This window comes from Trichoderma reesei (genome assembly GCF_000167675.1).
Source record: "Trichoderma reesei QM6a unplaced genomic scaffold TRIREscaffold_3, whole genome shotgun sequence".
NCBI classification, from domain to species: domain Eukaryota; kingdom Fungi; phylum Ascomycota; class Sordariomycetes; order Hypocreales; family Hypocreaceae; genus Trichoderma; species Trichoderma reesei.
The window spans coordinates 783,863-809,417 of NW_006711150.1; the positions used below are offsets into that span (position 1 = coordinate 783,863).

Consider the following 25,555-nt stretch of genomic DNA (forward strand, 5'->3'; position numbering starts at 1 on the left):
TCAAGAAGAGATATCAGGGAAGAGAGAAGTGGAAGAACAAATCAAACGCAGAGGAGACGCGCCAAAGAGCGGTGCTGAGGAGGCCAAATGTGTCCCCTGCTATTCCAAGGTCGGCTCTGAGGAGGTGAGAATCCAAGCTGCAGCTTTGGATACGGTCATGCCTCGAGACATATAGTAGGCGACAACTTGATCAGGTGGCAGGGCAACGCTATCGGTATATCTGTAGGGCCGTCGTGACGCTCATTCGGCAAAGAGCGAGTGGCCTCGGAATCGGCAGCTGCACGCGCGAGAGACTTCCGATGGAGTATCGACTCGCTTATTCTCCTGAGAGCTCGCTTCTCGCTGCTTCCTGCACCGATCGCTCTGGTTGCCGAGGAACAAGGCCAGCAGAACCTGGAAGACAGTCAGAAAGAAGAAGCTTGCGAGGAAGGAATTTGTTGATTAGAGCATCGCAGCCACGTGGAGGCCCTTTGATAGGTAGGTAAGAAGACCGCCTCCCTGGTAGGTCAGGTAGGCCAGGTAGGCGTGGAGGAGAGTTAGCCAAGGGGCAACATACTGTCGAGGGGAAGCCCAATGGTCTCAGCAGAAAAACACGACAGGCTCCTGAGAGATGGACTGATCGTGTTTCTTGCAAAGAATGACCCGAGATTGACGTAGGTGAAAGAATTGTCTCATAATCAGGTTGACGAGCCTTGTATTTGGGGGCATCCCATCGGATATCAGCCTAAACATACGGTACTTCAGATCAAGTACTTGAACTGAGGCGTATCGCGTCCCAGGTTGATCGAGGGCAGCTACGAAAGAAAAACTATCCAATTTGCAGACATCTTCCCGGTCCTGGAACATATGACTTGAAGAAACTGGACGTGAGACGAGCCTAGTCCAACCATATGTTGACACTCGTCCCCCTTTGCACATACGGTCCGCAAGGCGTGATGCAGAGCAGTAATGTCTTTTCCTGAAGGCGCTGGAATGACTCCTTAGCCTGCCTCATCATCTGAGAGATCGCGTCATGCCAACATTTGCTTCGTGGAAGAAGCACCAACTTGTAAAAAGCTTTTATTCTTGATTATGTACAAACTAACAGAAAACCTCACGGGTCCTCATCACCAGCCATTCGCGCCTGCAGCCCCAGTGTCAGCACGTGCCAGGTCCAGTTTATATTCATCAGACAAGATGCCACTTACTCTTACGGCTCCTGGGCCGCCCAACTCTCGCTCCAGGCCATTCTCAAACTCCCTGGGGTAGGCAACTCGGTCAGGGTAGTTGAGATAGACAAGTCCAGAGACGCCCAAGAAAACGGCAATGAAGCTTCCAACCATGATCAGACCGGGCCCCGTGGTGGTCCATGTGTACTCCCAGGGGGAGAAGATGCCCAGCACGTCGTTGTCTTCGTGAACTGGCTCGCCAAAGTTTCGTCGCTCCTGAGGGTCCCACCAGGTGGCATATGGGTCGCGGAACTGTCGCTTGATTCTGGGCGGGTTGATGTAGCCTCCGTTCTACAGTAAATGGTCTGTATTAGATCCCACAGCTCCCTTTCAAAACAACGCTGGAGCATCACGAACCATTCCAGGATCCTGGGCCTCGCTGAGTCGCGGGAACTCGGGGTACTTCTCATCGATGACCTTCTTATCGGAGAATTGGGATGGCAGGAAGCCTCGTCGCTGGATCGTGGGGAGCCTTCGGCTGGCGGCCAGGGTGTTGCGCAGAGCCGAAGCTCGCACAAGTCGTTGCGGGAGCATCTATTGAGGACGGGGCATGGTCAGCTGGGGAGTTCGCTTTTCTCGCGACCAGCTCTCTAGCAATCATAACATGGACTCGGAGCGCTCACCTTGGGCGGATTGACCGTAGCTTCGGCGCCCAATTGCTGTGTTCCGGAATTGCTCTCCGTGATGACCTCAACAGACTTCCAGATTGGTTGGATTTGAGGTTGAATCGACAATCGCCCTCGAGCTGTGCTGCCTCAGGCATCAAAGCCCGGATTTCTCTGCAGCTGGGAGGGAATTACGACACGGGGTTTGAGACGGGCCGCCTCGCAGAGCGCCGGTACTCGCGGGCTACAACAGCTGACGACCCCACCCGCGCGAAACCGGGGCAGCGATCGCGGTAAAGCACAGCTGCAGCTTGGTGACTCCAGGTACCGGCAGGTACTCCAGCCCCTCCAGCGCCCTCCACTCTTCTTTTCGCACCACCTTACCTGAGGTTACCATGGCGCCGTCGAGATTCTTCCTGCTCCAAACTTTTTGCTGAGCAGACTGCAATTCCTCGCAAAAACCGCCGCAGCGCTCCGCCCAGGCCTCTGATCATGTGCAAACTCTGTCCGAATGTTCGGTAAATCGCCACGAATCCGTAGATGTCAATTTCTCCCCGCCAAATGATAGCCTCACAGAGTTTTCGCCTGCGACGTCCCCTAGCTCCACGTTGCGATTATGCTCGAGACCGCGTCGCCAGACCATGTGCTTCCCGACGCGGATCCTCTGGCTGCCTCGCCCGCCGACGGAACGCTGAACGCTCCATCCAGTGACGCGCCGCGCGTCGAGCCCGAGGGTCGGGAAGCCGCCGGCAAGGCTCGAACGAACGGCCATGGCCAGCAGGACGCGACGCCGGCCCAGACGAATGGCCACGTGCCGCAGCCGGCAGAGGCCGCGGACGATGCTCGTGTGGACGACGGCGAGCGGCCTGCGAAGAGGCTGAGAACCCGGAATGCGACGCCGCCGCCGCCCGCCGTCCGCAAGCTGAAGCCCATCTCGCCACCGTGGAAGAAGATCGAGGCGGATGGCCCGACATCCTTCACTGAGAACGGACGGCGCAAATCCGGCCGAATCAACCTGTTGTCCACCCCGGCCGAGCCGGCTCACGCGAACCCGAAGCGTAATACCCGTCATTCGATGAATGGATCGAACGGGAGCACGCCCAAAGCCAGCCCGCTCACAAATGGCAAGTCCAGCAAGCCCGCGGGAGTCGGCGCCACCAAACAGAAATCCACGAGCAAGACGACATCAGCCAGCACCACGCCATCCGAATCAAGTTCGAGACACGCTTCCAAGAAAGGCGCTGCTCCCGAGCCTCGGCCATCCTCACGGCCAAGCCGCCGACGAACTCCCTCTCCTCCGCCACAACCCCTCAGACACTCCACACGAACGCGAAGAACACGGCTTAGCGATGCAATTGAACAAGAAGCTGCGGGCAATGCCGCAAATCACAATACCTTCGAAGGCTCTGGCAAGTCTCCCCGAGTCAAGCTGAGGGTTGGGTCCCGGCTTGGCGTGATTCCCTTGGTGCATCCGGACCAGGTACGCAAACGACCTCGAATAGGAGCCGACTTTGACGATTTCTGGAACCGAGCGGGAGATATCCCAGTCGAAGAAGGTGGCCTCATGGTATCTGAGGATGGACCACCTTACACGGACGAAGCGGCGCGACATGACGCCCGCATAATACTACGCATCGAGAAGGAGGTTGAGCCGGGAGGGCTCCTGTCCATGCAGCGGTGCTCTCTGTTCGTACCCGAAGGAGAGGAAGAACCGCCAAGACAATGGGCACGGCAAGACCATATGACGAGGGCCGCAGCCAACTTTCGAAAGCTCATGGTGGTGGAACAGCAGCGGCATCGATCAACCGCCAAAAAGCTAGCCGAAGCGTGCCGCGAAGAATGGATACGGCGCCAGCCCAAAACGGCCGAAGAGCTAGAGGCGGAAGCAAGAGCCTCGTGGTTGGCACACTATCGAGTTGTTCTCAGATCGCTATTTGGCACTTGGGAGAATGTTCGTGCAGAGGTCAACAGGCGGCGATTGATACAATGGGAGGCAGAAGAGCAAAAGAGAGTCAAGGCTGCGCTTAATCAGGCAGTCAGTCTGTCGGAGCAGAAACTGCAAGCTCGGCGCGCTGGTGGCATGGATTCAGAATCTCTCTACGATGAGGATGGCTTTGACGACTTGAGCGACAGCGCTAGCGAGGAGGAAGAAGGAGACGAGTCCCGCTTGTCTTCAGGAGAGACTGATGAAAGTGGTGACGAGGACGGCGAGGACGATAGCGATATGATGTCGTCTTCGGAAGATGAAGAGGATGAGGACCATAAAGACGCAGCAGACGAGGGCTTGACGCAGGAGCAGTTACGGGCCAAATATGCCAACATACCCAATCTCGAACGCGAAGATGCAGGTTCGAGGGCTGACAACGCGAGTCGAACCCCGGGCAACGAGGACGAATCCGAGGCTGAGACAAGTGATGAGTCGGTGGATATGGATGACGATCTGGGTTCAAGCGACTTCGATGGTAGTGATGACGAATCTGGAGACGAGGGTTCGACAGATGAATCGGGATCTGAGGAGGAGGCTGGTGGTCTCTTGGGACTCTTTTTCGGGAAATCAGAGCTGAAGGCAATGAAGAAACTCGATACCCATGATGAAAGCCCACAAGATGACGAGAGGGGTGCTCAAGCTGATGCATCTGGAGCCGAGATTGCGCAGACCAATGCCGGGATGGACGAGGATGATGACGATGAGATGTCGCTAGTCCACCATCCTGACTCAGTCAACGGAGACATCGCAAAGGAAACCGGCGAGAATGCTGGGCCCTTGACACCTGCGACCGAGACCAAGTTGAACGGCCTGCAAAGCCACATGCAACTCGACGACGAAGACGCCAAAAAACCCGCCGCCCCTCCCGAACCCGCCGATGCAGATACGAAACATATGCATAAGGACGTTCCAATGACTGATGCACCACCAGAATCATCAAGATCGGAAGAGCCTGTAGCCACGAAAGCTCCAGAGAAGGATGCTCCTTCCGAAGCAGAAGCAGCAAATGTTCGCGTTGCTGTCTCTCACGGTACAGCCTCACCAACGATAGCGGACGCCGAATCAGAAACGAAGCCCGAAACCCAACCCGAGATAACAGCGCCAAAGGAGACTGAGCAGTCTGGATCATCCACCGCCGTTACCAGGGTATCAACACCGCAGCCTACAGGCCACAAAATAGAAGTTCCCTTTCTCCTCAGGGGAACACTACGCGAATACCAGAGGCAGGGCCTCGACTGGCTTGCCGGCCTTTATGCAAATAACACAAATGGTATTCTCGCAGATGAGATGGGTTTGGGTAAGACGATTCAGACCATTGCACTGTTGGCACACCTTGCCTGTCGTCACGAAGTTTGGGGCCCTCACCTTGTCATCGTGCCCACCAGCGTTATGCTGAACTGGGAGATGGAATTCAAGAAGTGGTGTCCCGGCTTCAAGATTCTCGCCTACTACGGATCTCAGGAAGAACGCAAGAGAAAACGACAAGGATGGAACAACGACGACGTATGGAATGTCTGCATCACCTCGTACCAGCTGGTACTCCAAGACCAGCAGGTGTTTAGGCGACGGAGGTGGCACTACATGATTCTGGACGAAGCGCACAATATCAAAAACTTCAAATCGCAGCGATGGCAGACGCTGCTAGGGTTTAACACGCACTCACGTCTACTTCTTACCGGAACCCCGCTTCAGAACAACCTCACGGAGCTGTGGTCGCTGCTCTTCTTCCTCATGCCTGCGGAGAATGGCGTCGGGGGCTTTGCAGATTTGCAAGAGTTCCACGACTGGTTCCGCAAGCCCGAGTCCCAAATTCTGGAGAGCGGGAGGGACCAGATGGATGACGAGGCCAAGGCAATCATCTCGAAACTTCACAAAGTTCTGCGGCCATACCTTCTCAGACGTCTCAAAGCCGACGTGGAGAAGCAGATGCCGGCCAAATACGAACACGTTGAGTTCTGCCGACTGTCAAAGCGGCAGCGCGAACTGTACGATGGATTCCTGGCACGCAGCGATACGAGGGACACGCTGGCGTCTGGCAACTACCTCTCCATCATTAACTGCTTGATGCAGTTGCGCAAAGTTTGCAATCACCCCGACCTGTTTGTCGACCGACCCATCATGACCTCGTTTCGCATGAGCAAGTCTGTACCTGCAGAATATCAGGATACGGTAAGGGCCGTGCAGCGATCACCCTCAAATTTCGAAAGCCCCATGAGCACTGTCAATTTGGGTTTCTTGAACCTGGTGCCGACTCAGCATGAGCATCTATCCACCTTGAAGGCGGACAGCATCACCCAACTGAGCTCGCATCGCATCCTCATGGATCTCAGAGAGGCGCAAAAATGCCGGGCTCAAAATGCCTACACGACCCTGGACCCTTCCACGGTGGAGTCCAACATTGCCTACGTCGAGAGTGCTGCCCGCTGGGGCCGCTTCGAAGAGCTGCAGCACTGCGTTTACCTCAATGCCCTCCGCCGTCAGCAGAGGCCCATCTATGGGAGCAACGTTGTCAATCTGTTAAACATCAACGCTCATGACCGTCTGCGCAAGCCTCGGCCTCAAGTTCCTAAGAAAATACTCGAGTGGTTCGATAACGATTCGGCCTTCTTGCGAGCGTTATCACCGTCTCTCGAGCAGAGAGCCGATAGCCTCAAGACCACCATCGAAAAGTTCTCGTGCGTCACGCCCGCGGTGGTGACTCGGGATCTCAATCAGGTGATTCTCGGTCGGAAAGGTGTCGAGGCGTTTACAGACGAAGATTTGAAGCTCTCGGCGCCGGTGCGATGGGCTCCCTTTATGCCCAAGGAACCCCCAGCAGACCCCTGGCACGAAGCGCGAATGCGTCTTACCATTCAATTCCCCGACAAACGCCTGCTGCAGTATGACTGCGGCAAACTCCAGGCGCTGGACAAGCTATTGCGCAAGCTGCAAGCCGGCGGCCACCGCGCGCTTATCTTCACGCAAATGACAAAGGTGCTCGACATCCTGGAGCAGTTTCTCAATATCCATGGGCACAAGTACCTCCGATTAGACGGCGCCACTAAGATTGAGCAACGTCAAATTCTGACGGACCGGTTCAACCACGACTCGCGTATCCTCTGCTTCATCCTGTCGACTCGATCAGGAGGATTGGGCATCAACTTGACGGGCGCCGACACTGTCATTTTCTACGATCAAGACTGGAACCCGGCCATGGACAAACAGTGTCAGGATCGATGCCATCGTATCGGCCAAACGCGCGACGTCCACATCTACCGCCTCGTGAGCGAGCACACCATTGAAGCCAACATTCTCCGCAAGGCCTCGCAGAAGCAGATGCTCGACGACGTGGTTATACAGGAAGGAGAGTTCAATACGGATTCGTTCAACCGCCCTTCTGTCCGGGATGTCCTTGGCGAAAAGGTGGACTTTATGAGCGAGGGTGTTGCTGCCGCAGATGCCGCTCTCGACCTGGTACTCGGCGGATCGGAAAGCAACAGCGATCAGCGCCGCGTCGGTCGCGTCTTTGAACAGGCCGAGGACAAGGAGGATGTCGCCGCCGCACGCGTGGCAGAGAAGGAGATTCTCGCGGACGACGCCGACTTTACGGAGAAGCCCGGCGGAGGTGCCTCGGGTACTTCAACGGCTCGTCAAGGGACGCCGGCGGGCAAGTCCATCTTTGACGGGGGCATCGGAATACTGGACGGACCGGTCGAGCCCGGTGTTGACGCAATCGAAGAGTATAATGCCTGGGGCGGAAGAATGGGCAACATTGACGACTACATGCTTTCGACCATGACGGAGGAGCTGAAGCATACGAAGCTGGAGCTGCCCAAGGACAAGAAGAAGGGGAAGAAGAAGGGCAAAGACACGAGAAAACGATGATAGGAGAGACAAACTCTGGTACTCTGTCGGGGGAAACTACTGTTGTTGTTAGTTGTCACTGTACGATTTCATGTAATCACATCACTGTGTATAGTATCCGGTCCTTTTCCGCCTGTAAGCTACCTAGGTATGGTGTTTTGAGAGAAGAGGGAGACTTTGGTTCTGTGAGTTCACCAAAACGGTTGCTTATGAGAGGAAGGAGTTTGGCGAGGATTTTAAAAGGTCTGCTATTGATGGTTTAGAGGCACGAACTTGATTTAACTGAACAAAGACCCGGATCCTGACTGATATTCATAAGGTACCTTGTGTGTTTTCGAGGTCGCGGTGACCATGCAAGTGAATACTCGCTGAGTCGATAAGGTAAGGCAAGGTAATTTTGTGCTAGAGCAGTACGATGACACGCGCACTGGACGCCCGCTGAGGAAGATGTCACAGCGCATCTGAGGCCCACCTGTTGCGTGTGCGAGCCAATGGGGACGGGCCATCTTTTGCCTCTGGACGAGCGGGAGTGGCGGTACGTTGAGAGACGCAGCATCATTTACAGGCTTGAAGTCGAGAAGCAACCGTAACTGGGGAAGTTGTAGATCCCTCGGGATGAATCCCATCATGTAAAGCATCTGTCGTAGGGTGGAATACATACAGTGATTGAACGGTACCTGAGTTATTCCTGGTTTAGACGAGAGGAATGGCAGAGGAATCCGTGGCTGAGCTGGGGCAAGGTACGGGTACCTACCTGAGGGGGGAGGTACCTCTACCTAAGTAGGTAGGTACCTGGCGAGTCTCCTCCAGCAGAGAGCTCTCCATCTCAACTCTACCTGTACCCGTTTTGTGCTGTGCTGTGCTTAGAGGTACTACATGTACCTAGGTATGCTGTGCTTTTCAAGGTTCAATTGCTCCGGAGAGTCTCATTGGATGGATCGCTGCTCCAGCTCACAAACAGGCAGCACCTTGGCTCGGCTACAGCGGAAGAGGCTACAGCTACTAAGGTAGGTAGGTACAGGTACAGGTGCCCTTGAGGTCATCCAGGTCACAGCAGGTACCTTCAGCCACCCCCAGTGCCGCATCGTCAGCCGTGTCAGCCCCCCTCGAAACTGAGCTGCCAACATTCAACCTGTAACCCGAAAGTCACCGTCACGGACCCCCATGTCGAAATTTCCCAGTCCATCCTCGCCCTCCCAGCAAAAGACAATCTCGCTTCTCACCTTAGAGCAGATACCAGGACCCGGCGGGGAAACAAGGCAAGCCCGAAAAATAAGCCATTGCTATTGCCGTCCGTTCGTCTTTCCCCCAATCTCTCCCACACGAGAACACGCGTTGCCCCATCCCGGGCCAATTCTACAGCAACCGACGCCGCCATTCCGCCGCCACAAGCTCGTCGACCAACTCAGGAGCAGCAGCCCGCCGCCGTCGAATGCATTGAGTGTCGCCGCAGGCTGAGCCGGAGCCTGACCCCCGAGCCCGACGCCGCGAGGAGGACACGCATAGGGGGCGAGAGCGAGGCGGCCCCTGTAGACGCGGAGGAGGAGTCTGAACCCGAGCTCGATCGCGACACCAGGAGGCCCCGGGCCCGGAGCCGGATTTTGGAGGCACTGTGCTTCTTGTCTGCTGCCGGCGGCGAGAGAGCGTGCGCTGCGGGCGCGGCACGACGACGAGGCATGCAGACGGCAAAGGGGAAGGCCGAGGCGCAGGGACGAAAGGCCAAGGTGGGTTTTTTGTCTGTCGACGTTGCAGCGGAATCGCATGATGGACAGACGACGGGGGGCTAACAGATGTTTGATGGCCATTCCAGCTTGCCACTTCGTACCAGGAGCTTCTAGAGTGAGTGTCCTGTGCTCCCGTGGTATCGCGCTGTGGCTTGGTTGCTGACCGAGGTGGTTGCCTCTCTGCAGCGAATTCTCGAGCAAGGACCTCAAGTCTGTTGGCAATTACACCCTCGGCCGCCTCATTGGCAAAGGCTCCTTTGGCAAGGTCTACCTGGCCACCCACAAGCTCACGAATGGCTCCAAGGTGAGTGCTTTTGCCATTCACATGCACTCATCGACACTCGACTCTTACTAACGGGCTTGTTCAGGTTGTCTTGAAGTCGGCGAACCGGACCGACTCCAACCTCGCCCGCGAGATCCACCACCACCGCCAGTTCGTCCATCCCCATATTGCCAGATTGTACGAGGTGATCGTGACGGAGAACTTGGTGTGGATGGTCCTCGAGTACTGTGCAGGTAAGGGCTCTATGGATGACGCGAGCTTCGACTCTCCAGATTTCTCGACAAGTGCACTGACACGTGCGGACTTTCAGGTGACGAGCTCTATAACTATCTGCTCGATCATGGCCCCCTACCCGTGGCCAAAGTGCAAAAGATATTTGCCCAGCTGGTCGGCGCCGTCAGCTATGTCCACATGCAGTCATGTGTCCATCGCGATCTGAAGCTCGAAAACATTCTCTTCGACACCCATGAAAACGTCAAGCTTGTCGACTTTGGCTTTACGAGAGAGTACGAAGGGCGGACGAACCACCTACAGACGTTTTGCGGAACAATATGCTACTCTGCGCCGGAAATGCTCAAGGGGGAAAAGTATGCGGGCGAAAAGGTGGACGTCTGGAGCTTGGGCATCATCCTGTACGCCCTGCTCTGCGGAGAGCTGCCTTTTGACGATGATGACGACAATGTGACCCGAACCAAGATCCTGACGGAAGAGGCAAAGTACCCCGAGCACTTTCCCGTCGAGGCTATTCCTCTCATCAAATCTCTTCTCTCGAAGCGTCCTCTCCTCCGACCGACACTGCCGGAGATCCTAGCTCATCCGTTCCTGGCAGAACACGCGCCGGCACAGCAGGCCATTCTCGAGACCAAGTCGCTACCCCCTTTTTCGACTCACCTGGAGAAGGAATGTCTGCACCGCATGCGCAGTGCTGGAGTAGACATTGACGCGCTCATGGAGAGCGTCACTGCGCAAAAATGCGATACCCTGGCTGGATGGTGGACGCTGCTGCTCGAGAAGGAGGAGCGAAAACAGCGTCGGAGGGAGAGGAAGAGGAAAGAAAGAGAGGCGGATAAGAGCCTCCATCGGATCTCGGTGGCGTCGAGTCGGTTCGAGCGGATGCTGCAGGACGTGGACGAGGATGGTGGTCTGACGAAGCAGTTTATCAGGCTAGGAGAACCCGCCATGCCCAGGACCCGCGGGAGACCGGACCGAAGGAGCGCTCACTACTACGATCTGGCCATCCACGACATGTCGTACTTTACGGAGGGAGGTCGTTCGAATGGTCCGCAGACCCCCGATGAAAACGGGCGCCATCGTTCTATTGACAGCCACTCGATCCGCTCGGTCTCGACAACGCGCAACTATCGACCCATCCCGCCGCCTAAGGAGGGCATTCTGCGCAGCGCCAGATCTCGAGGATCGACTCTACACCTCGTCACCACCACCGAGTCCCTGGGCCTGGGCGACCACAGCGCTCCACCGAGCTCGCAGCAGCAGGACGACAGCAGTCTACAGAAGGCGAAGAAGAAGCCTAGTCAAGCCATCATCGCTCACTGGAAGAATTGGACGCATTGGTTCTTCGAAAACACGACCAGAAGGCGGCGCGGGCATGAACGACGCACAAGTCGGAGCGTGCCTGATCTGCACAAGAAAGAGGGTAGCACCAAGAGCAGCAATGATGTCAGTCCTAGGCCGCAGACGAGCAAGTACCCTCACACGAACCCCCTTGGGGCCAATGCAACGGTTCCCCTGCCCAAAGGGGTCGTTGCGAACGGCCACTTGGGGAGGGCCAACGGGTCGTCCAGCTATGGATCTCTCAGGGGAAGCGTAAGCGGGCCGGTGGGAACACCATCTCAGCATCCCTTGAGGCCTCACATTTCTACGTCGCAGCCTTATAAGCGTCAGTCACTGTCACCATCGCCATTGACACCTCGGGGGACGGTTCGTCGCTCATCTGCAGGCTTGCGGGGAAGAAAGTCGACTTCCTCTTCCGTATCTTCCGTCCGGTCAATGCACCACCATCATCACACCCATTCCAAGGCGTCTTCCACCAGCTCAACGGGCTCCGTGTCAACGACGAAAACACCGCTAGGCCGTGGACAGTCACCTCACCACTCGGTTAAGGTTCTCCCTGCGACGCCCACGGGCACTGCTTTCCCTTCGAACATTCGTCTTGTCCGCATGCCGCCGGTCAACTCCTATAACGAGGGTATGCCTTCAGCCCAGCCACAAGCCCCTGGTTCTCCCAATCCATTTGGCTCGGGTGTCATGTTTGCAAAGAGGAAGAAGAATATTTTCAAGGGGCCGAGTCTCAGCTTTGGGGGCCCTCACGGAGCCATGCGAAATGGGGCTGGTGGTTCCCATTCTCACTCCCGCAGTGGTAGCGCCTCGGGGCTGGGGCGCCGGTCAGGAGAGATTACCATTCAAGAGGAGGATGAAGATCACATGGGAGGTGTCGACGAGGAAGAGATTGAGGAGGTGGATGCTTTTGGGCCCGTGGTGGGCGGCCCTGGGGAGATTATTGAGGAGCAAATTCTCGAAGACGAGGCGACAACCCCTACGGCGGAGGTTCACAGTCCTTCGGCGATTTCCCCCAGAAACACGATTAGTAGCCGCATAAATATCCCTCGGGCGAAGGAGAACGAATGACGTCTGTCATCCAGCGACCTTGGGAAGCGGAGCCGTCTGCTTGAAGAAAGATGGCAGATATCGTAATACAGCGTAACATGAAACTACACCGACACAGCCAAGGGACATGGTGCCCTACGACAACCTCAGCTATTCTTTATCCTTAATCTTTATAATATTCCTCTCTTATTACTTCAAAGAACCGTGTTTGTGACGAGGATGGGCGAGACACGCTGCTACTGTACATTGCACGCACACACTTACACACACATACCTGCCCTCACAATTGAGAGACCCCTTCTCCCTTCCCTCGCTTTCTTTCCTTCGCTGTTGTTTGAGGGTCATTCTGAGGGTCATCGAAATTTGCAAACAAGAAAAAGAAGCTCTTTCATTGCTTTCCCTGTGATATGTACAAATAGTATACCCGCTGTGGTGATGGATAGCAAACGTTGTGTTTTTGGTACGGCTTAGACTGAGCTAGAAGTTTTTTTTTTTTTTTTTTCCGCATGCCGATAGAAGTCAAAACTTTTTCCTTGTTCCTCTAATCCGTTCAAGATGTGTTTTGTGCTATGAATTCAGCACCCCAAGACTAGAACTCGCTCTGACATTTACTTCTCTTTTGAAACTCAATTCTTCATAAAGCATAACTGCTATGTATATGTGTATATAATGTAAGTGGTCTTCCCAACGTTGGTAAAAAGGGGCGGAGGAGGTTTTTTAATGGCTGTGAGCCTCCCGCTCATGCTGCTTCCTCATCCTCTCGACAATGGCCGAACGCTCTTCCCGGAGAGTAATCCACGTCCAGAACCAGGCCATCATTTCGATGAACATGAATGAGAAGAGCAATCTGTTGTGTAAATGCTCCGCACCAGAAGAAGCAGAGTGCTTCATGAAAGGAGCCCCCCCGGGACGTCGTGCTGATGTCGAGGAAGAAGAGGAAGAAGAAGAAGAAGAGAAGATGGGTGATTTCGAGCCGAAGCAGTAGGAGTATGCGACGAGGACCATGGAGAGGAAGAAGCGGAGGGGGGCTGCGTTCATTGAAAACGTTACCTTGTTAGCTACACATGGTATAGGGGAAGTTGGAAGGGTGGAAGATGGGGTGGGATTCGTAGGGAGGGGGTTTGAGGAGGAGATATACGGACCTTGAGTGCCCCAGTAGTATAAAGCGCTGAACTCCTCGGGCATGGAGAGAGAGACGAGGTCGCTTATGCCGGAAAAGCCGAGGACGACGGCCAGGAGGGCGAGGGCGGGGCTCGGGGCGTCGAAGCCTCGGACGGCGGGCTGTTTGTACACAGACGCCAGTTAGAACCACGGCCGGACAAGTAGTAATAAGAGAGTTATGAGAACATGGAGGTTGAAGGGGGCAAGAGGTGGGAAGGGTGGGGAAAAAAAAGCTTACAATGTTCATGCTTTCGCCTAGGACAAAGACGAGGGCCTGGTCGTCGACGGTCTTGGGGCGGAAGAGGAAGAAGTAGGCGAGGGTGAGGTGGAAGAGGGAGATGGAGGTTATGATTGTGGTGGATGATATGAGGGCCATTGTGGCGGGTTTTTGTGTCAGGATTGAGCAGTTGCTTTTGCGAGATGCGCGTTCTTGAGGTTGTAGGCGATTATAGGCGTCTGTAGTTGAGGGAGCGAGAGGTCGATGTCGTGTTTTGGAGGGTTCGTATACGTGGCACGAGTCCTTCTGTTTTCCGCGATCGCTCTGTTGGTTGACGCTGCCGTCGTTGTAGAAGGCGGGAAAAGCCGCTTCTTCTCCTGTTGAAGACCGTGAAGCAGACAGAATCGCTGGAGCTTTGGAGGAAGAAGAGGGATGCAGGAGAGGCAGCTTAGAGGGCCATGTGGTTGATTTGGCGTCACATGCTGGAGTGTTCGGAAAGGAGGACGGGATCAATGCCTTATCGATTGGAGAAGAAGCTCTTTGGAGCTGTGACTGTGGCGCTGCGGGTGTGGCGCATTGCAGATTTGATGTGGGGGTAGAGGGACATGAGGCTACTGAGCTGAGAGCTATGGGAGCTTGACAATATACCTAGTAGTACATAAGGTAGCTTGATGATGGAGCAAGCCTTCCCTTGAGCTGTCGACTCACCTCACCTCTCAAACGACTCACTCACTGCTCAGCGACACCCAGTCACGCATTGGAAACTATCAAGATCATACTGATCCCTACAAGAGTCATCTTCACCATGAGCAGCCCAGACGCCCAGGAGGCGCCCCAGCTGGACAAGGCGCGGCACATCAAATACTGGCAGCGCTGCCACAAGACGTTCCTCCCAACGCCCTACACCTCCAACGACTCCACCAGGCTCACCTTTGCCTTCTTCATCATCTCAGCCCTCGATATCCTCTCCGTGCCCTTCACAGCTCAGGAACGAGCGGCCGTCCGGAGCTGGGTCCTGAGCCTCCAGCACCCCGACGGCGGCTTCTGTGGGAGTCCAACCCACTCCATTACCGGCGAACTGGCGTCCAAGGGGTCAGCAAACATCGCTGCGACGTTCTTCGCTCTAATTCTGCTCGGCCTGGCGGCGGACACGGAGGAGGAGCAGCGCTCGGCTTTTGCGGGGGTGAATCGCAGGGGGTTGCTGCGCTGGCTGAAGAAGCTGCAGAGGCGCGACGGGAGCTTTGGTCAGGTGTTGTGGGATGGGGAGCCGATGGGCGGGAGGGACATGCGGCATAGTTATCTGGCGAGCGCGATCCGGTGGATGCTGAGGGGAGATGTGAAGGAGGGGGATGAGGACTGGGTGGAGGATATTGATACGGAGGGGATGATTAAGTATATCAGGGGTGTCCAGGTGAGTTTCGCGGTGACTGAGGCTCTGGTTCGTTGGTGCTAACTGGGGTGATAGACGTATGATGGCGGCATTGCCGAGTCTTCAACGGAGGAGTCTCACTGTGAGTCTCTCTGAAATCTGAAAGATCTCAGAGCGTTGACTGATAAATTGACAGCCGGATACGCATACTGCGCAATCGCAGCTCTGGCGATGCTTGACAGGCACTCTGATTCTTTGGCGACGGGAGAGACAAGGCGGGCGCTGGATCGCGGCGTTGCAGATCGCGAGAGACTGCTCAGATTCCTGGCGCACAGGCAGTTTAAGTATCTGTCGAAGCAAGAAGAAGCCGAAGACAGCACGGTCAACTACCTCGAGGCTAAGCTGGGAGACTTGAGCCTTGAAGGTATCCCCTACACGGGCTTCAATGGCAGGTGGAACAAAAAGGCCGATACGTGCTACACTTGGTGGGCATGCGGCACCCTAAAGGTGAGTTTCATTTAGGCACACGAGGTGTTCTTTCTTTTTCTTCTTCTTCTTCTTGTTTTTCTTTCCTCTCTCTGACAAGGAGTGATGTGTACAAGATGCTCGACTGCGAAGAATTCTACGACCCTCAGCCATCTTGCAACTACCTGCTTGACATCACCCAGCACAGCATCGGCGGCTTCGGCAAGTCCGTTGGCGACCCTCCGGACATTTACCACTCTTACCTCGGCTTGACCACCGTAGCTCTACTAGGCGGAGCTGAACTCAAGGAGATTGACGCCGGATTGTGTTGCAGCAAGGAAGGGGTTGCAAAGCTGGAGGCTGCGAGGGATGGCCTGCTGCAGTCCCTGAAGAGGCAGAGGGAGCAGCGTGGTGGGTGGAAGGCGGCTGAGTTCTGGGGCAAGGCCGCGGAGATGGTCAAGGTTAAGTAGGGGCGTCATTCTGCTGGCGTTGGCGGTTGACACTTCGAGAAGGCGATAGAAGCATACAATGATCAGTCGCTATGTATGGGATTTACGAGAAAGCTTAAGATGTCAATGCACAATACACTCCATCATTTCATAACACTTCAAGCTAGGGTATCATAGAAGACAATCAATAATACAAAGTTGGTCATACAGAATCAAAACAAACAACCAGCAATACAAAATCGGTATCACAGAACCAAACAACAAAACAGACAACCAACAGACACCGGAACTAGACAACCAGCCCATCATGCTCATCAGCATTCTCCATAGCTGCGTCAACATTGAATCCGCCAGAAACCACTCGGCACGGCAACTCGGGTATATCCTTCAACTCCTCCTCCCGAGCGTCCACACACCACGCCTGGAACTCGTCCTCCGTAAAAGGCAACATCTTCAGCTCGGCATGCTGCGTCAAGAAGTAGTCGGCATCACGTCTGCGGAAACAGTACTGGATGGCATCCTTTCCGTGCTTATTCTTCAGCACCATGGTCTCCGTGATCTGATCCAGCCGGTTCATGTTCCTCGTAAAGGCACGGTCCGCCTTTGCTACAGCCGTCACAATGGAAAGCCGGGCCTCCATGTACTTGGCCAAATCAGGCGGAACCGGACGATTGCCCCGACAGTAGAAGGCGAGCCGTTTCCAGTCCTCGCTGGGCCAGTACAGCTCCTGTCGCTGCGGACCTTCATACGCAGCCTCCAGCGCCGACTTTTGTATCCTTACTTGCACAAGGACAACGGGAGTCAGGCTGCTACGTCGTCTTATGTAGCAGGCCTGCTGCTCGGCAATGTCCCGGTCTACGTACAAGTAATACGCGCTGGAAGAGCCGCGGGCGTTTCCTGGTGGGAACGTGGCGAGGGCGGAGATGCGACTGAGGTCTCTCCTGTCGTCGAAGAGATGGCGGACGCTTGCCCTGTCGACGCCCTTGTACAGGGTGACTGTCGTGTCCGATGGGCTTTGAGAAGCGCGCAGGACAGCCTCGCTCATTGCCGTTTCTTCGGGCTGGCTGGGGCAAGGAACAGCGTCTGTGGAGGCACTCTCGTCTGCCTGGCCTCTCTTCAGGGGGACGGATGCTGCTGCCTCTGCAGCTCGCAGGTCCTGGAGAGCCTTGAACCTCAACTCGATCGTGTTGCGGACCCAGTGGAGGCAGGTCTGGGTGAGCCGGATCTTCTTGAAGACGGGATCCAAGATGGCCGCCTTTGTCTGCCTGTCGAGCCCGCAGTGGTTCAGGCATTGATGCCATAGCCGAAGGTTGTCATCGCACGTGTTGGAGACGTGACCAAAGTCATACACGTGCTCGACAACTTGAGACATGAATGCTGTGCTCAAGTTGCCGTCGGGCTTGGTGGCGTGGGCTCTGACCAGTTCCTTGATTCTGTCCGCCCATATGAACTCGGCTGTTTCCTCGTCGAAGCCGAGGTATTCGAGTGTGTCTATAGACACCAGGTCCTTGGGCAGGACGGGGAGCTGCTGAGGGCTGCTGGTGATGGCTGTTCCAGACATGGTGACTGATGGGAACGCGGGGGGTGGATGTGAGTCTGAGAGGTATGGCTGGGGTTGACAGCGGGTTACAAGTCAGAAGAGTCTTGATGTACGCAAGTAGACTTGATCAAGTGGATGTGAGTGGAGAGAATGGCAGGGAGACTCTCTTAGGGGGGTTTCCGCCTTCTTATAGAGATTGCTGATGCTTGTTCCATGCTGGATGATCCGCGGCGGCACGATTTCTCTGAGACTCAACAAGACAAGCTTGTTCGCCTTGAATTCTTCATCAGCTGATGGGCAGGAAGCATCAAAGTATGCATACTTTTAGCCTACGTGGCTTGATAACAGGGCTTGTAGTCTTGAATCAGGATACATCTCGTACATATCCGGTCAAACTAAGAGATGGAGCCTTAGACAACTCCTGTCAAGCAAAATATCATCAGTTTTCGAAGGTGTTGTGGTTGCCCTTGTGAGTCACCTTGATGGGAATATGAAGACTTCAGGGCTGTCGTGTAAGCGACGTCGCCATCGTGGTCTGCGTTCGCGGCACGTTCAGCCACCTTCGCTCGGAGTGTTCACCTGGACACTCCTCGCTTGTCCCAAGTAGCCCTGTTCGCGTAGAAAGGCGGTCCGGCTGGACGCCGCCATCCTTGCCGCGGTATGTGGCGCTTGGTGTGAAGGGTGTGAAGGAGTCTCAATCGCGGCCTCAAATGCTTTGGTACACGGTATACAGTTGAGATTGTCCTCCGAAGCGAGCTGATTTCGTCTTCCCAACAAGGCTGTATAGGCGGCCTGGAAGGACTCTTTGCAAAGTGATGGACAGGCTCTTCCAGAGGTCACAGCCAGACTCGGTTCGGCAACATCTTTCGATTGTTGGCAGATACGACGGAGAGTATTCCGCCGAGTGGTTTCCGAGGACTCATTGTCTGGGCTGAAACTTTATCGTCAAGGCACTACGGCCCGAGATTAAGCCTTCTCTGGTAGTTTCTTTGGCAACTCGGCTCCCCGAGGAGGAAAAGGAAGTGGGAAAAGGCGTCTGAAACTACGAAGCGAGGCATCCAGTAGGTGCCAATGTCTTGGAAACAGATATCACCGATTATTACGCTAAAGGTAGAAGCGTAAGTCTATCAGTGTTACTAGAAGGAAATATTGCGAGTAGCAGAGAGTAGTGATGTCTGTTCTAATTTAAGATCCAAGTGTTCTAAGCGAGTAACGCTACTTATATAAAGCCTGTGTGCTCTCTTTCCCATCCATCCCTCTCCTTTCCACCTTTACCCATCATTGTTCTTCCCTCCAGCAAAGCATGTCTATCCCAACACTGCGCAACGGAGAGGCTCCAGCCAGCCAAGGCCTCCCAAACTCTGTCTTCATCCCTGGGGAGCTTGTGTCTTTGGCAACAATCAAGTATCTCGGGTATAACGACGAGGCAGCCGCCGACATCTGGGGTCGCTGGACAGCCCGATTTCCGAGTGGCCAACCCCAGGAGCTGGAACCCGTCCTTGGGGGGCCGTTCCTCGACCCCATCATTGAGTTCTCCCACCATCGATTCGACCTGGATGTAGACGACGGCGACGACAGCAAGTGGCTCGAGTGCATGGGCCAATGTGGCATCAACCAAGCCACGCAGACGGCCATCATGGACCCCGTATACAAGCGAGTCCGGCTCACCCGATCCTGCCTCTATTGGCTTCGCGACACCATGGAGTTGCGTTACAGAGCTCTGAATGAGCTCCTAGAGGCGCGAGCACGGGGTGTATCTGCAACGCCCCCTGAGCGCCCTGCATCTCAGCAACATGGTGCACCGACTGCAGGTCCTCCGGGTGTTTCCACAGACTCTGCCATGTCCGAAGCCGCGTTGTTTGCCGTCCCTGCCATGACCAGTCTGTACAAGAGTGTTGATACGGCTAGCATACCTCGCCTGTTTGACAGAGACGGAAACGTCGAACACATCGTTGATCTCGCCACAAGCCCCCCTACCGATTTCTGCGGGCGAGAAATTTGCTATACCTTTGCCCTTGAACTGGACATTGCCCTTCTCGATGCCTGCTGGGCCAAGGCTCGAAGCAATCTGAGCTGCATGGTCATCATTCAAGCGACGCTCTGTAATTCCACAATCCAGGATCTCGCTGGGCAGGAGCTTCAGCGTGTATACTGGCCAAGCGAAGAATGGAAGCAGCTTGTTTTCTGTTCCAGACAACTTCGCAGGCTTCCTCCTGAGTTGCGCAGGTTTAAAGAGGCTTCGTTAATCGTCGGTACAACTGCGACCAAGTCAGATACGGTGTACTGCAGGATGGAGTGCCCCCACGAGATCACGGAAGAGATGGTCTACAAAACGAAAGATGGGCGAAATGTGGTTCAATGTATATTCATCGGTGACGATGGGGAAGATCTGTTGACTGATAAAGCAGACATTAAAGGGTATATCCTGACAAGGGAGAATCACGAGCAGTGGCTTAGAAGGGAGGCCGAGGATGGATGAGTCGTCTCGCGGCTATCATAGGCAGTCGAAGTCTAGCATTTGGTTATATATGCTCTACGTGTAAGAAGCTCTTAGCTATGGTATGAGGCTTGGGGCGAGTTATTGTCTTTAATCGCAATGTTCACTTTCAATTCTGTCTACCTAAACATTTCACCACACTTTACTCCAGAAAAATATTAACAGACGATGGGGCATGGACGCATCGCTTGTCCCCAGGCATCAATATGCCATGGACCTGAGTAAAGCATAAAAGGGGAAAAGAAAACAACGCCAAAGGCAAAAAAATCGCTAGGTAGAGCACATTCCTTGCAATCCACGGAACGCTATCAGAGTAGAATTGATAATCAAAGTAGCTATGCTGTCGTCTTAGATAACTTCAGCGGCAGGTACTTGAGAAAGCAAGCTGGCTGGAAGACAAATAACCGTCCATTCAAGCCTCTGACCTGACTCTTTGGCATGGTAGCTGGCAGTACCTCGAGTGTCTGCTACTTCATGTATGTATATGACTACAGAAACTTCAAACCGTACGTCACCCTCTTTGGTAACGCTGCCTTCATCTACCCCAGCGGCCCTGAACCAATTCGCCTTCTCTTCGCTTGACGCGAGCAGTCGTTGTGTTCGACTCTCTGGAGCTCCCGTTCTCTCAACAAGGAAGCCTCTCGAACTTCTTGCAAACCCCCATAAGCCAACTCGACGGTACCGCGGAGCCAAAAGAAAAGCGACCCTTCTTCCCGCATATTCTTGAACACATCATCCATGATGATATTCTGAAGTTCCTGATCGATACCCCATTGATCCATAGACGCGATCCACGTCTCGCCATCGTCTGACCATGTGTCCAGTTCCGCCTTCCGGTCGGCCAGGAAACCAATGGCAGCATCGAGGAAAGACACGCCATTGACAGGCTCGGTCTCAGCAATGGGTGCGCCCTCTGGAAATTTGATGACCCATCGAGCCCATATTCGCTCAGCCGTCTCGTCGTTGAAGCCCATGTATTTGAGCGAGGCCATAGAAATCAAATTCTCGGGAATGATGAAATACGCCTGGGGAGCTACTGAAGGAGGACTCGGGGGCAGGTCCACGTAATCAGGGTGGCTGTAGCTGTATATGCTCAAGCAACGCTTGTGGAGCAGGATGAGTCCCGGGGTGTCTGCAGGGCCCATGAGACCCTCGGCCAGAAGAGCCTGACGGTCTCCGGGGGCAAGGATGGACATTGTTGCAGCGACTGAGGGAGGAAGAATGAGGATAGAGGAGGCAGACGGTGAAGCTGGAGGAGCAACGGACGAGACCACAATCTTTGCGGCAAGTACGATAAGACTGCGAAGAAGCGGCTGATGTTGCGTTTTGCGATGTAAAGAGAGTTGAGGGAGATGAAAGGGACAAGGGGCTAGAAGAGAGCTTTATATACCTACAAATTGTCGTGTCATACATTAGGTAGGTAGGTATAGATGGCCCTGACTTTGAGTTTAAGGCTTCCGAATACGCCAGTGTTGAGCCTCCAAGCCACCAGACCTTATCTATGCAACGCAGTTACCTACTACCAAGGGGAATTAATTAGCATGCAAAGAGATTCGACGGACTTGGCAATTTGAAGGCAGAAGATGCTGGCAACGTCGTACGAGCCGCATGGCTGTTATGGAAAGCTATACTCTGATGGGAGAGACGAACCATGACCTGCTTTCCTTCCCTTCGTTCCTTTTGTTTGTCTTCTTTCTTTTTATTTTCCTCCGGTCTTTTTTATTTTGTCTTTTCTTCTTCATGTTCTTTCCTCTTTTCTATTTTTCTTCTCTCATGTCTTTTTTTGCTTTTCACATGCATCTTCTGGTCTTGTTGAAAGCAGGTATTGTGCGCCATGTCTACCTCAGTACATAGTTACCAGGAGTTCAGATGTGGCAGACATCTTTTTGAATGTGTCAGATAGCGTTCAGAAAGACAAAGAGCATGTTTTGTTTAATCTAAATCCAGCCGAAAAATCGTATCTTAGAGAGATAGATAGGGTGCGGCGCATAAATCAACTCTGAAGCTGCTGGAGTCAACAACCCAACAAATCGGCCACTTCCCTTCTTAAAGGCGGAATCATTTCTCTGGACTGAATCTCTCAAAATTACATGACAGTCGGATTAAGAAGCAAAATCAATGAAAGAAAGAGAAGATCCTTTTCAAATTATGCATATATCTGATATACAGCCCAGTCCTAATCGAGACGCCGACAACTTGTCCCTTTCTTAGATGGCCGCATCGCCGACTGACTCATCCGGCGTATCCCCTACACCCAAAGTACCTATGCAGAGACGATGCCAACATCGACATTGGTTTCTATACATGCGTTCGATATCTTCGCCAGAAGAACGTCTTTGACTGACTGTTTGGTCTTCCTCTGTTAGGAGCCTCGAACAGTGCATTGGTAAAGAAGAAAGAAGAAATATCCGTCTCTCTTCCGATAACACAATGTCGGCCTCCAACCTTGCCAGAGAAGCCCTCTCGACATGGGAAGCCAACGCCGAGTTCTGGGACTCTACCATCGGCGAAACAGGCAACAAATACTGGAAACGGCTCCAAAAGCCATCTCTCCAACGCCTCCTCGGCCCAACCCTCAGCAAGAAGAGCTGCTCCGCCCTGGAGCTGGCTACGGGCAACGGTCTCTGTGCTCGGTGGCTGGCTGAGAACGGCGCCTCCAGCATCATTGCTACGGATGGCACTTTTGGCATGCTGCAGCAGGCGAACAAGTACATGGATGAGGACAAGGCTGGCAAGATATCGTATCGCAAGCTGGATGTCACGCAGGAGGGGGATTTTGCGCCCCTTGTGGAAAAGGCTGCTGAGGTGATTATCAACTCCTCTTGTCTCTGTCGCTCATTTCCTTTGCTTGAACTTGTTCAGCTGCTGGTGAATGTGCTTGATGAATCGGGCTGATGATGAGTCTGTGTGGTATGATAACGGCAAAAGAATGACGGCTTTGACATTATCCTCATGAACATGGCCCTCATGGACGTGGCCACGCTCGATCCCCTCGCCGATGCCCTCCCAAAGCTCCTCAGCAAAGACGGCGTGTAAGTTAACTTGTTCATCTGTTCCTCCATAAACCCAGGGCGAAGAATGACTATGCTGAACAGAACTCCGTCAATGAAGCTTCGTGGCCACTCTCCTTCACCCCGTCTTCATGACCTCGACCTACTCCCGCACCGTCGAAGTGACATTCGACCCCCAAACAGGCGACCAGATCATCACCCGCAGCAAGTCAATCCGCGAATACCTCCACGTGAAGCCCTCAAAGGGCGTGTTTATCGTAGGACAAGAGACACGCCAGGTAAGCCAAGTAGCGCCCTACCAATTCATTCTCGAGCTGCATGATGGCATCTCTGACAGCAAGAGAAATCCGGCAGTTTTACTTTCATCGCCCTCTGCATGAGCTTCTGGGCACCTTTTTCAAGAGGGGCTTGATCTTGGATGCGCTTGAAGAGCCCGGTTTCACGGAAGAGGACGGTGATGCCGACAAGGCGTATGCGACGGCCAACTTCCCTCAGCTGCCGCCCATTCTGTCCTTGCGCCTCAGAAGAGGCCTATAGGTAGGCGATGGACAGTATGTAGCTATACTTGTTATTAGCTATCTATACTAGAGCCTTGTAGCTCATGCCATGTCAAAGGCATCTCCATGGCCTCGTCCCTTCCGATCAGAGATAATGCTCTAGAGCTGCTTTGTATATTTTCATATAGATGCGGGTGATGGAGGGCTGCTCACCATAAAGTTTTCTGTTCAAAGCAATCTTTGGATGCCTTCTGTCAATGCATCCGAATACCCTCCAGCCGTCAAACTGGGCACGCGATCCGGACTCGTAGCCATCTGGAGGAACGCCTCCAAATACCCAGCCCTCTCGAATGTGAGATTCGGCTCATCGCTCTGCAGAATCAAAAACTGCAGCGCACACGGCAACTCCCTTCTCAAAGTCCCCCGCCCATCTCCATCTCTGTTCATATTCACACGCAAGCCAAGATCGATGGCTCCGTGTCTAGCTTCCAAGCGCTGCAGCTGCAAGAGCATAGTCTCCCCGTTCCACAGGTGCGACTCTGCGCCTCCGGTATCCCCGTTCATGATGTCAAAGATGACAAAGAACATGCAGCACAGGATGGCTGGTCGGAGGCTCTCTTGGGAGTCGTCTGTCTCGCGGACGAGTTGCAGGGCACGGCCGTAGTGCCAGAGGGCTTTGCCGTAGTGGTTGGTGCCCATGCCGGCTGCGGACTGGGCGAAGATGAGGATGAGGACGGCCAGGTTTGCGGATTGGACGGCGACGTTGTTCTGGATGAGGAGAGGGACGTTGTGTTGCCAGAAATTGGGGTCAAAAATTGTGCTTTTTGGGAGGCTTGTATGGTGGCTGGTTTGACTGAGGGTTGTGTGCCCGTCTTGGTAGTTTGCGGAAGATCCGGTGTTGGGGAAGATGAAATCTAGATCTGGGCTTGCAGAATCATGTATGTTTGTCGAACCGAGGATGTCTGAAGGCGGTTTGCCTTCCATTGCGTCGGATTTCCCTGTCTCATTGAACGTCTTCCTCGAATAGGTAGTTGGAACGGATGCCTTGACGACGGTATGTTACTCGAAAGCTCTGCAATCTCTCTTGTCGTGTCAGCCCCAGCCCAGTCACCGATGTGCTACTGCATGCAATAACAGAAGAGTGCAGAGTCTCGAGAAGCGCCTTGTGAGAGCATGCCATATGTCTCCAGCTTCTGGGCTCCAAGTGCCGTTCTTCCAAGTACATACATGTAGCAGCGATACTGCCATCATGTCAGCCCCAAACTGACCACCTTTTCCATCTGCCGGGGCCGGCATAGGTCCTCTGGCGATCAATCCCTCCAGAGCCGCGGCATGCAGTCATCATCCTGGTGGTTGTGCGTGCCAAGTATCTCATCATACCTACGGACAGCATGTGTAAGCGCATGCGCGATCGACACCGCGGTTGGATCCCTACCGATATATGACTGTGTGAGCGCCCTCATGATCTGGAAGTAGCCACGATTGCAAGCACTGCGTCGATCAAGCGATCCCAATATACCTACATATAGGTGACATTCACTGCATGATGTTCACAGTCTGGCGTTTACTGGAGAGCGGCCACCTCATTCATCGTCAATCTCGTATACCGCGTTCATTGGCAATGAGACTCTGGGCGACTCGACATGGAATCGAGCCAATGAGACGCATCAATTCGATTGGAGTTTCAGGTGTCCGTCAGACTCCTACTAATACCGCCCTGTTGGTCTTCTGACTACAGATTCTGGGGTAATACCACCGTGGAGTAAGCAAACGTATGGGGTAAGAAGAGTACATACTTGTACCTGTTTACTGCGGCGCCTGGTTCAAAAGTCAGCATCAGTATTGCATGTTTCCTAGGTACTAGATAGCAAAGCTTCTCTCGCAATCTGGGTAAGAAAAAGAGACGATCTACAATGTGAGGACAAAGAGCCATATAATCATCCTGTGGTAAAGCCGTCGTTTTCAGGGTCTATTAAGCTATAACTACAACTCTCATCTGAGAACTAAGGTAATGCAAATGCTAAATGTCTCACTCTTACCAATGTCTCTGTTCTTCTCTAAATCGAACTGCAAC

General features: G+C 54.0%; 9 protein-coding genes across 9 annotated transcripts; 4 read left to right on the plus strand and 5 right to left on the minus strand.

Annotated features, from left to right (window-relative positions):
- Positions 1-1,093: 1,093 nt before the first annotated feature.
- On the minus strand, positions 1,094-1,742 carry TRIREDRAFT_21606 (uncharacterized protein; the record flags this gene model as incomplete). The annotated part of the gene is made up of 3 exons (XM_006962451.1): positions 1,094-1,123; positions 1,188-1,499; positions 1,566-1,742. 3 exons carry the CDS (start codon positions 1,740-1,742, stop codon positions 1,094-1,096), a joined length of 519 nt encoding a protein of 172 aa, XP_006962513.1.
- Positions 1,743-2,429: 687 nt separating this feature from the next.
- TRIREDRAFT_75316 (uncharacterized protein) lies at positions 2,430-7,664 on the plus strand (the record flags this gene model as incomplete). Its single annotated transcript, XM_006962623.1, has 1 exon — positions 2,430-7,664. The coding sequence occupies one exon, from the start codon at positions 2,430-2,432 to the stop codon at positions 7,662-7,664; it is 5,235 nt and encodes a 1,744-aa protein (XP_006962685.1).
- Positions 7,665-8,519: 855 nt separating this feature from the next.
- On the plus strand, positions 8,520-12,296 carry TRIREDRAFT_120391 (uncharacterized protein; the record flags this gene model as incomplete). Its single annotated transcript, XM_006962624.1, has 6 exons — positions 8,520-8,529; positions 9,006-9,367; positions 9,454-9,482; positions 9,554-9,671; positions 9,736-9,883; positions 9,961-12,296. 6 exons carry the CDS (start codon positions 8,520-8,522, stop codon positions 12,294-12,296), a joined length of 3,003 nt encoding a protein of 1,000 aa, XP_006962686.1.
- Positions 12,297-12,992: 696 nt separating this feature from the next.
- TRIREDRAFT_56512 (uncharacterized protein) lies at positions 12,993-13,812 on the minus strand (the record flags this gene model as incomplete). Its single annotated transcript, XM_006962848.1, has 3 exons — positions 12,993-13,303; positions 13,418-13,556; positions 13,675-13,812. The coding sequence occupies 3 exons, from the start codon at positions 13,810-13,812 to the stop codon at positions 12,993-12,995; spliced, it is 588 nt and encodes a 195-aa protein (XP_006962910.1).
- Positions 13,813-14,458: 646 nt separating this feature from the next.
- Positions 14,459-15,957, plus strand: TRIREDRAFT_57010 (uncharacterized protein; the record flags this gene model as incomplete). Its single annotated transcript, XM_006962625.1, has 4 exons — positions 14,459-15,064; positions 15,119-15,168; positions 15,265-15,529; positions 15,625-15,957. The coding sequence occupies 4 exons, from the start codon at positions 14,459-14,461 to the stop codon at positions 15,955-15,957; spliced, it is 1,254 nt and encodes a 417-aa protein (XP_006962687.1).
- Positions 15,958-16,225: 268 nt separating this feature from the next.
- Positions 16,226-17,497, minus strand: TRIREDRAFT_104301 (uncharacterized protein; the record flags this gene model as incomplete). The annotated part of the gene is made up of 1 exon (XM_006962849.1): positions 16,226-17,497. One exon carries the CDS (start codon positions 17,495-17,497, stop codon positions 16,226-16,228), a length of 1,272 nt encoding a protein of 423 aa, XP_006962911.1.
- Positions 17,498-20,082: 2,585 nt separating this feature from the next.
- TRIREDRAFT_104302 (uncharacterized protein) lies at positions 20,083-21,169 on the minus strand (the record flags this gene model as incomplete). Its single annotated transcript, XM_006962850.1, has 2 exons — positions 20,083-20,096; positions 20,632-21,169. 2 exons carry the CDS (start codon positions 21,167-21,169, stop codon positions 20,083-20,085), a joined length of 552 nt encoding a protein of 183 aa, XP_006962912.1.
- Positions 21,170-22,403: 1,234 nt separating this feature from the next.
- TRIREDRAFT_56291 (uncharacterized protein) lies at positions 22,404-23,521 on the plus strand (the record flags this gene model as incomplete). Its single annotated transcript, XM_006962626.1, has 4 exons — positions 22,404-22,778; positions 22,902-23,005; positions 23,085-23,262; positions 23,339-23,521. 4 exons carry the CDS (start codon positions 22,404-22,406, stop codon positions 23,519-23,521), a joined length of 840 nt encoding a protein of 279 aa, XP_006962688.1.
- A 188-nt stretch (positions 23,522-23,709) lies between these two features.
- On the minus strand, positions 23,710-24,465 carry TRIREDRAFT_104304 (uncharacterized protein; the record flags this gene model as incomplete). Its single annotated transcript, XM_006962851.1, has 1 exon — positions 23,710-24,465. One exon carries the CDS (start codon positions 24,463-24,465, stop codon positions 23,710-23,712), a length of 756 nt encoding a protein of 251 aa, XP_006962913.1.
- Between the last annotated feature and the right edge of the window lie 1,090 nt (positions 24,466-25,555).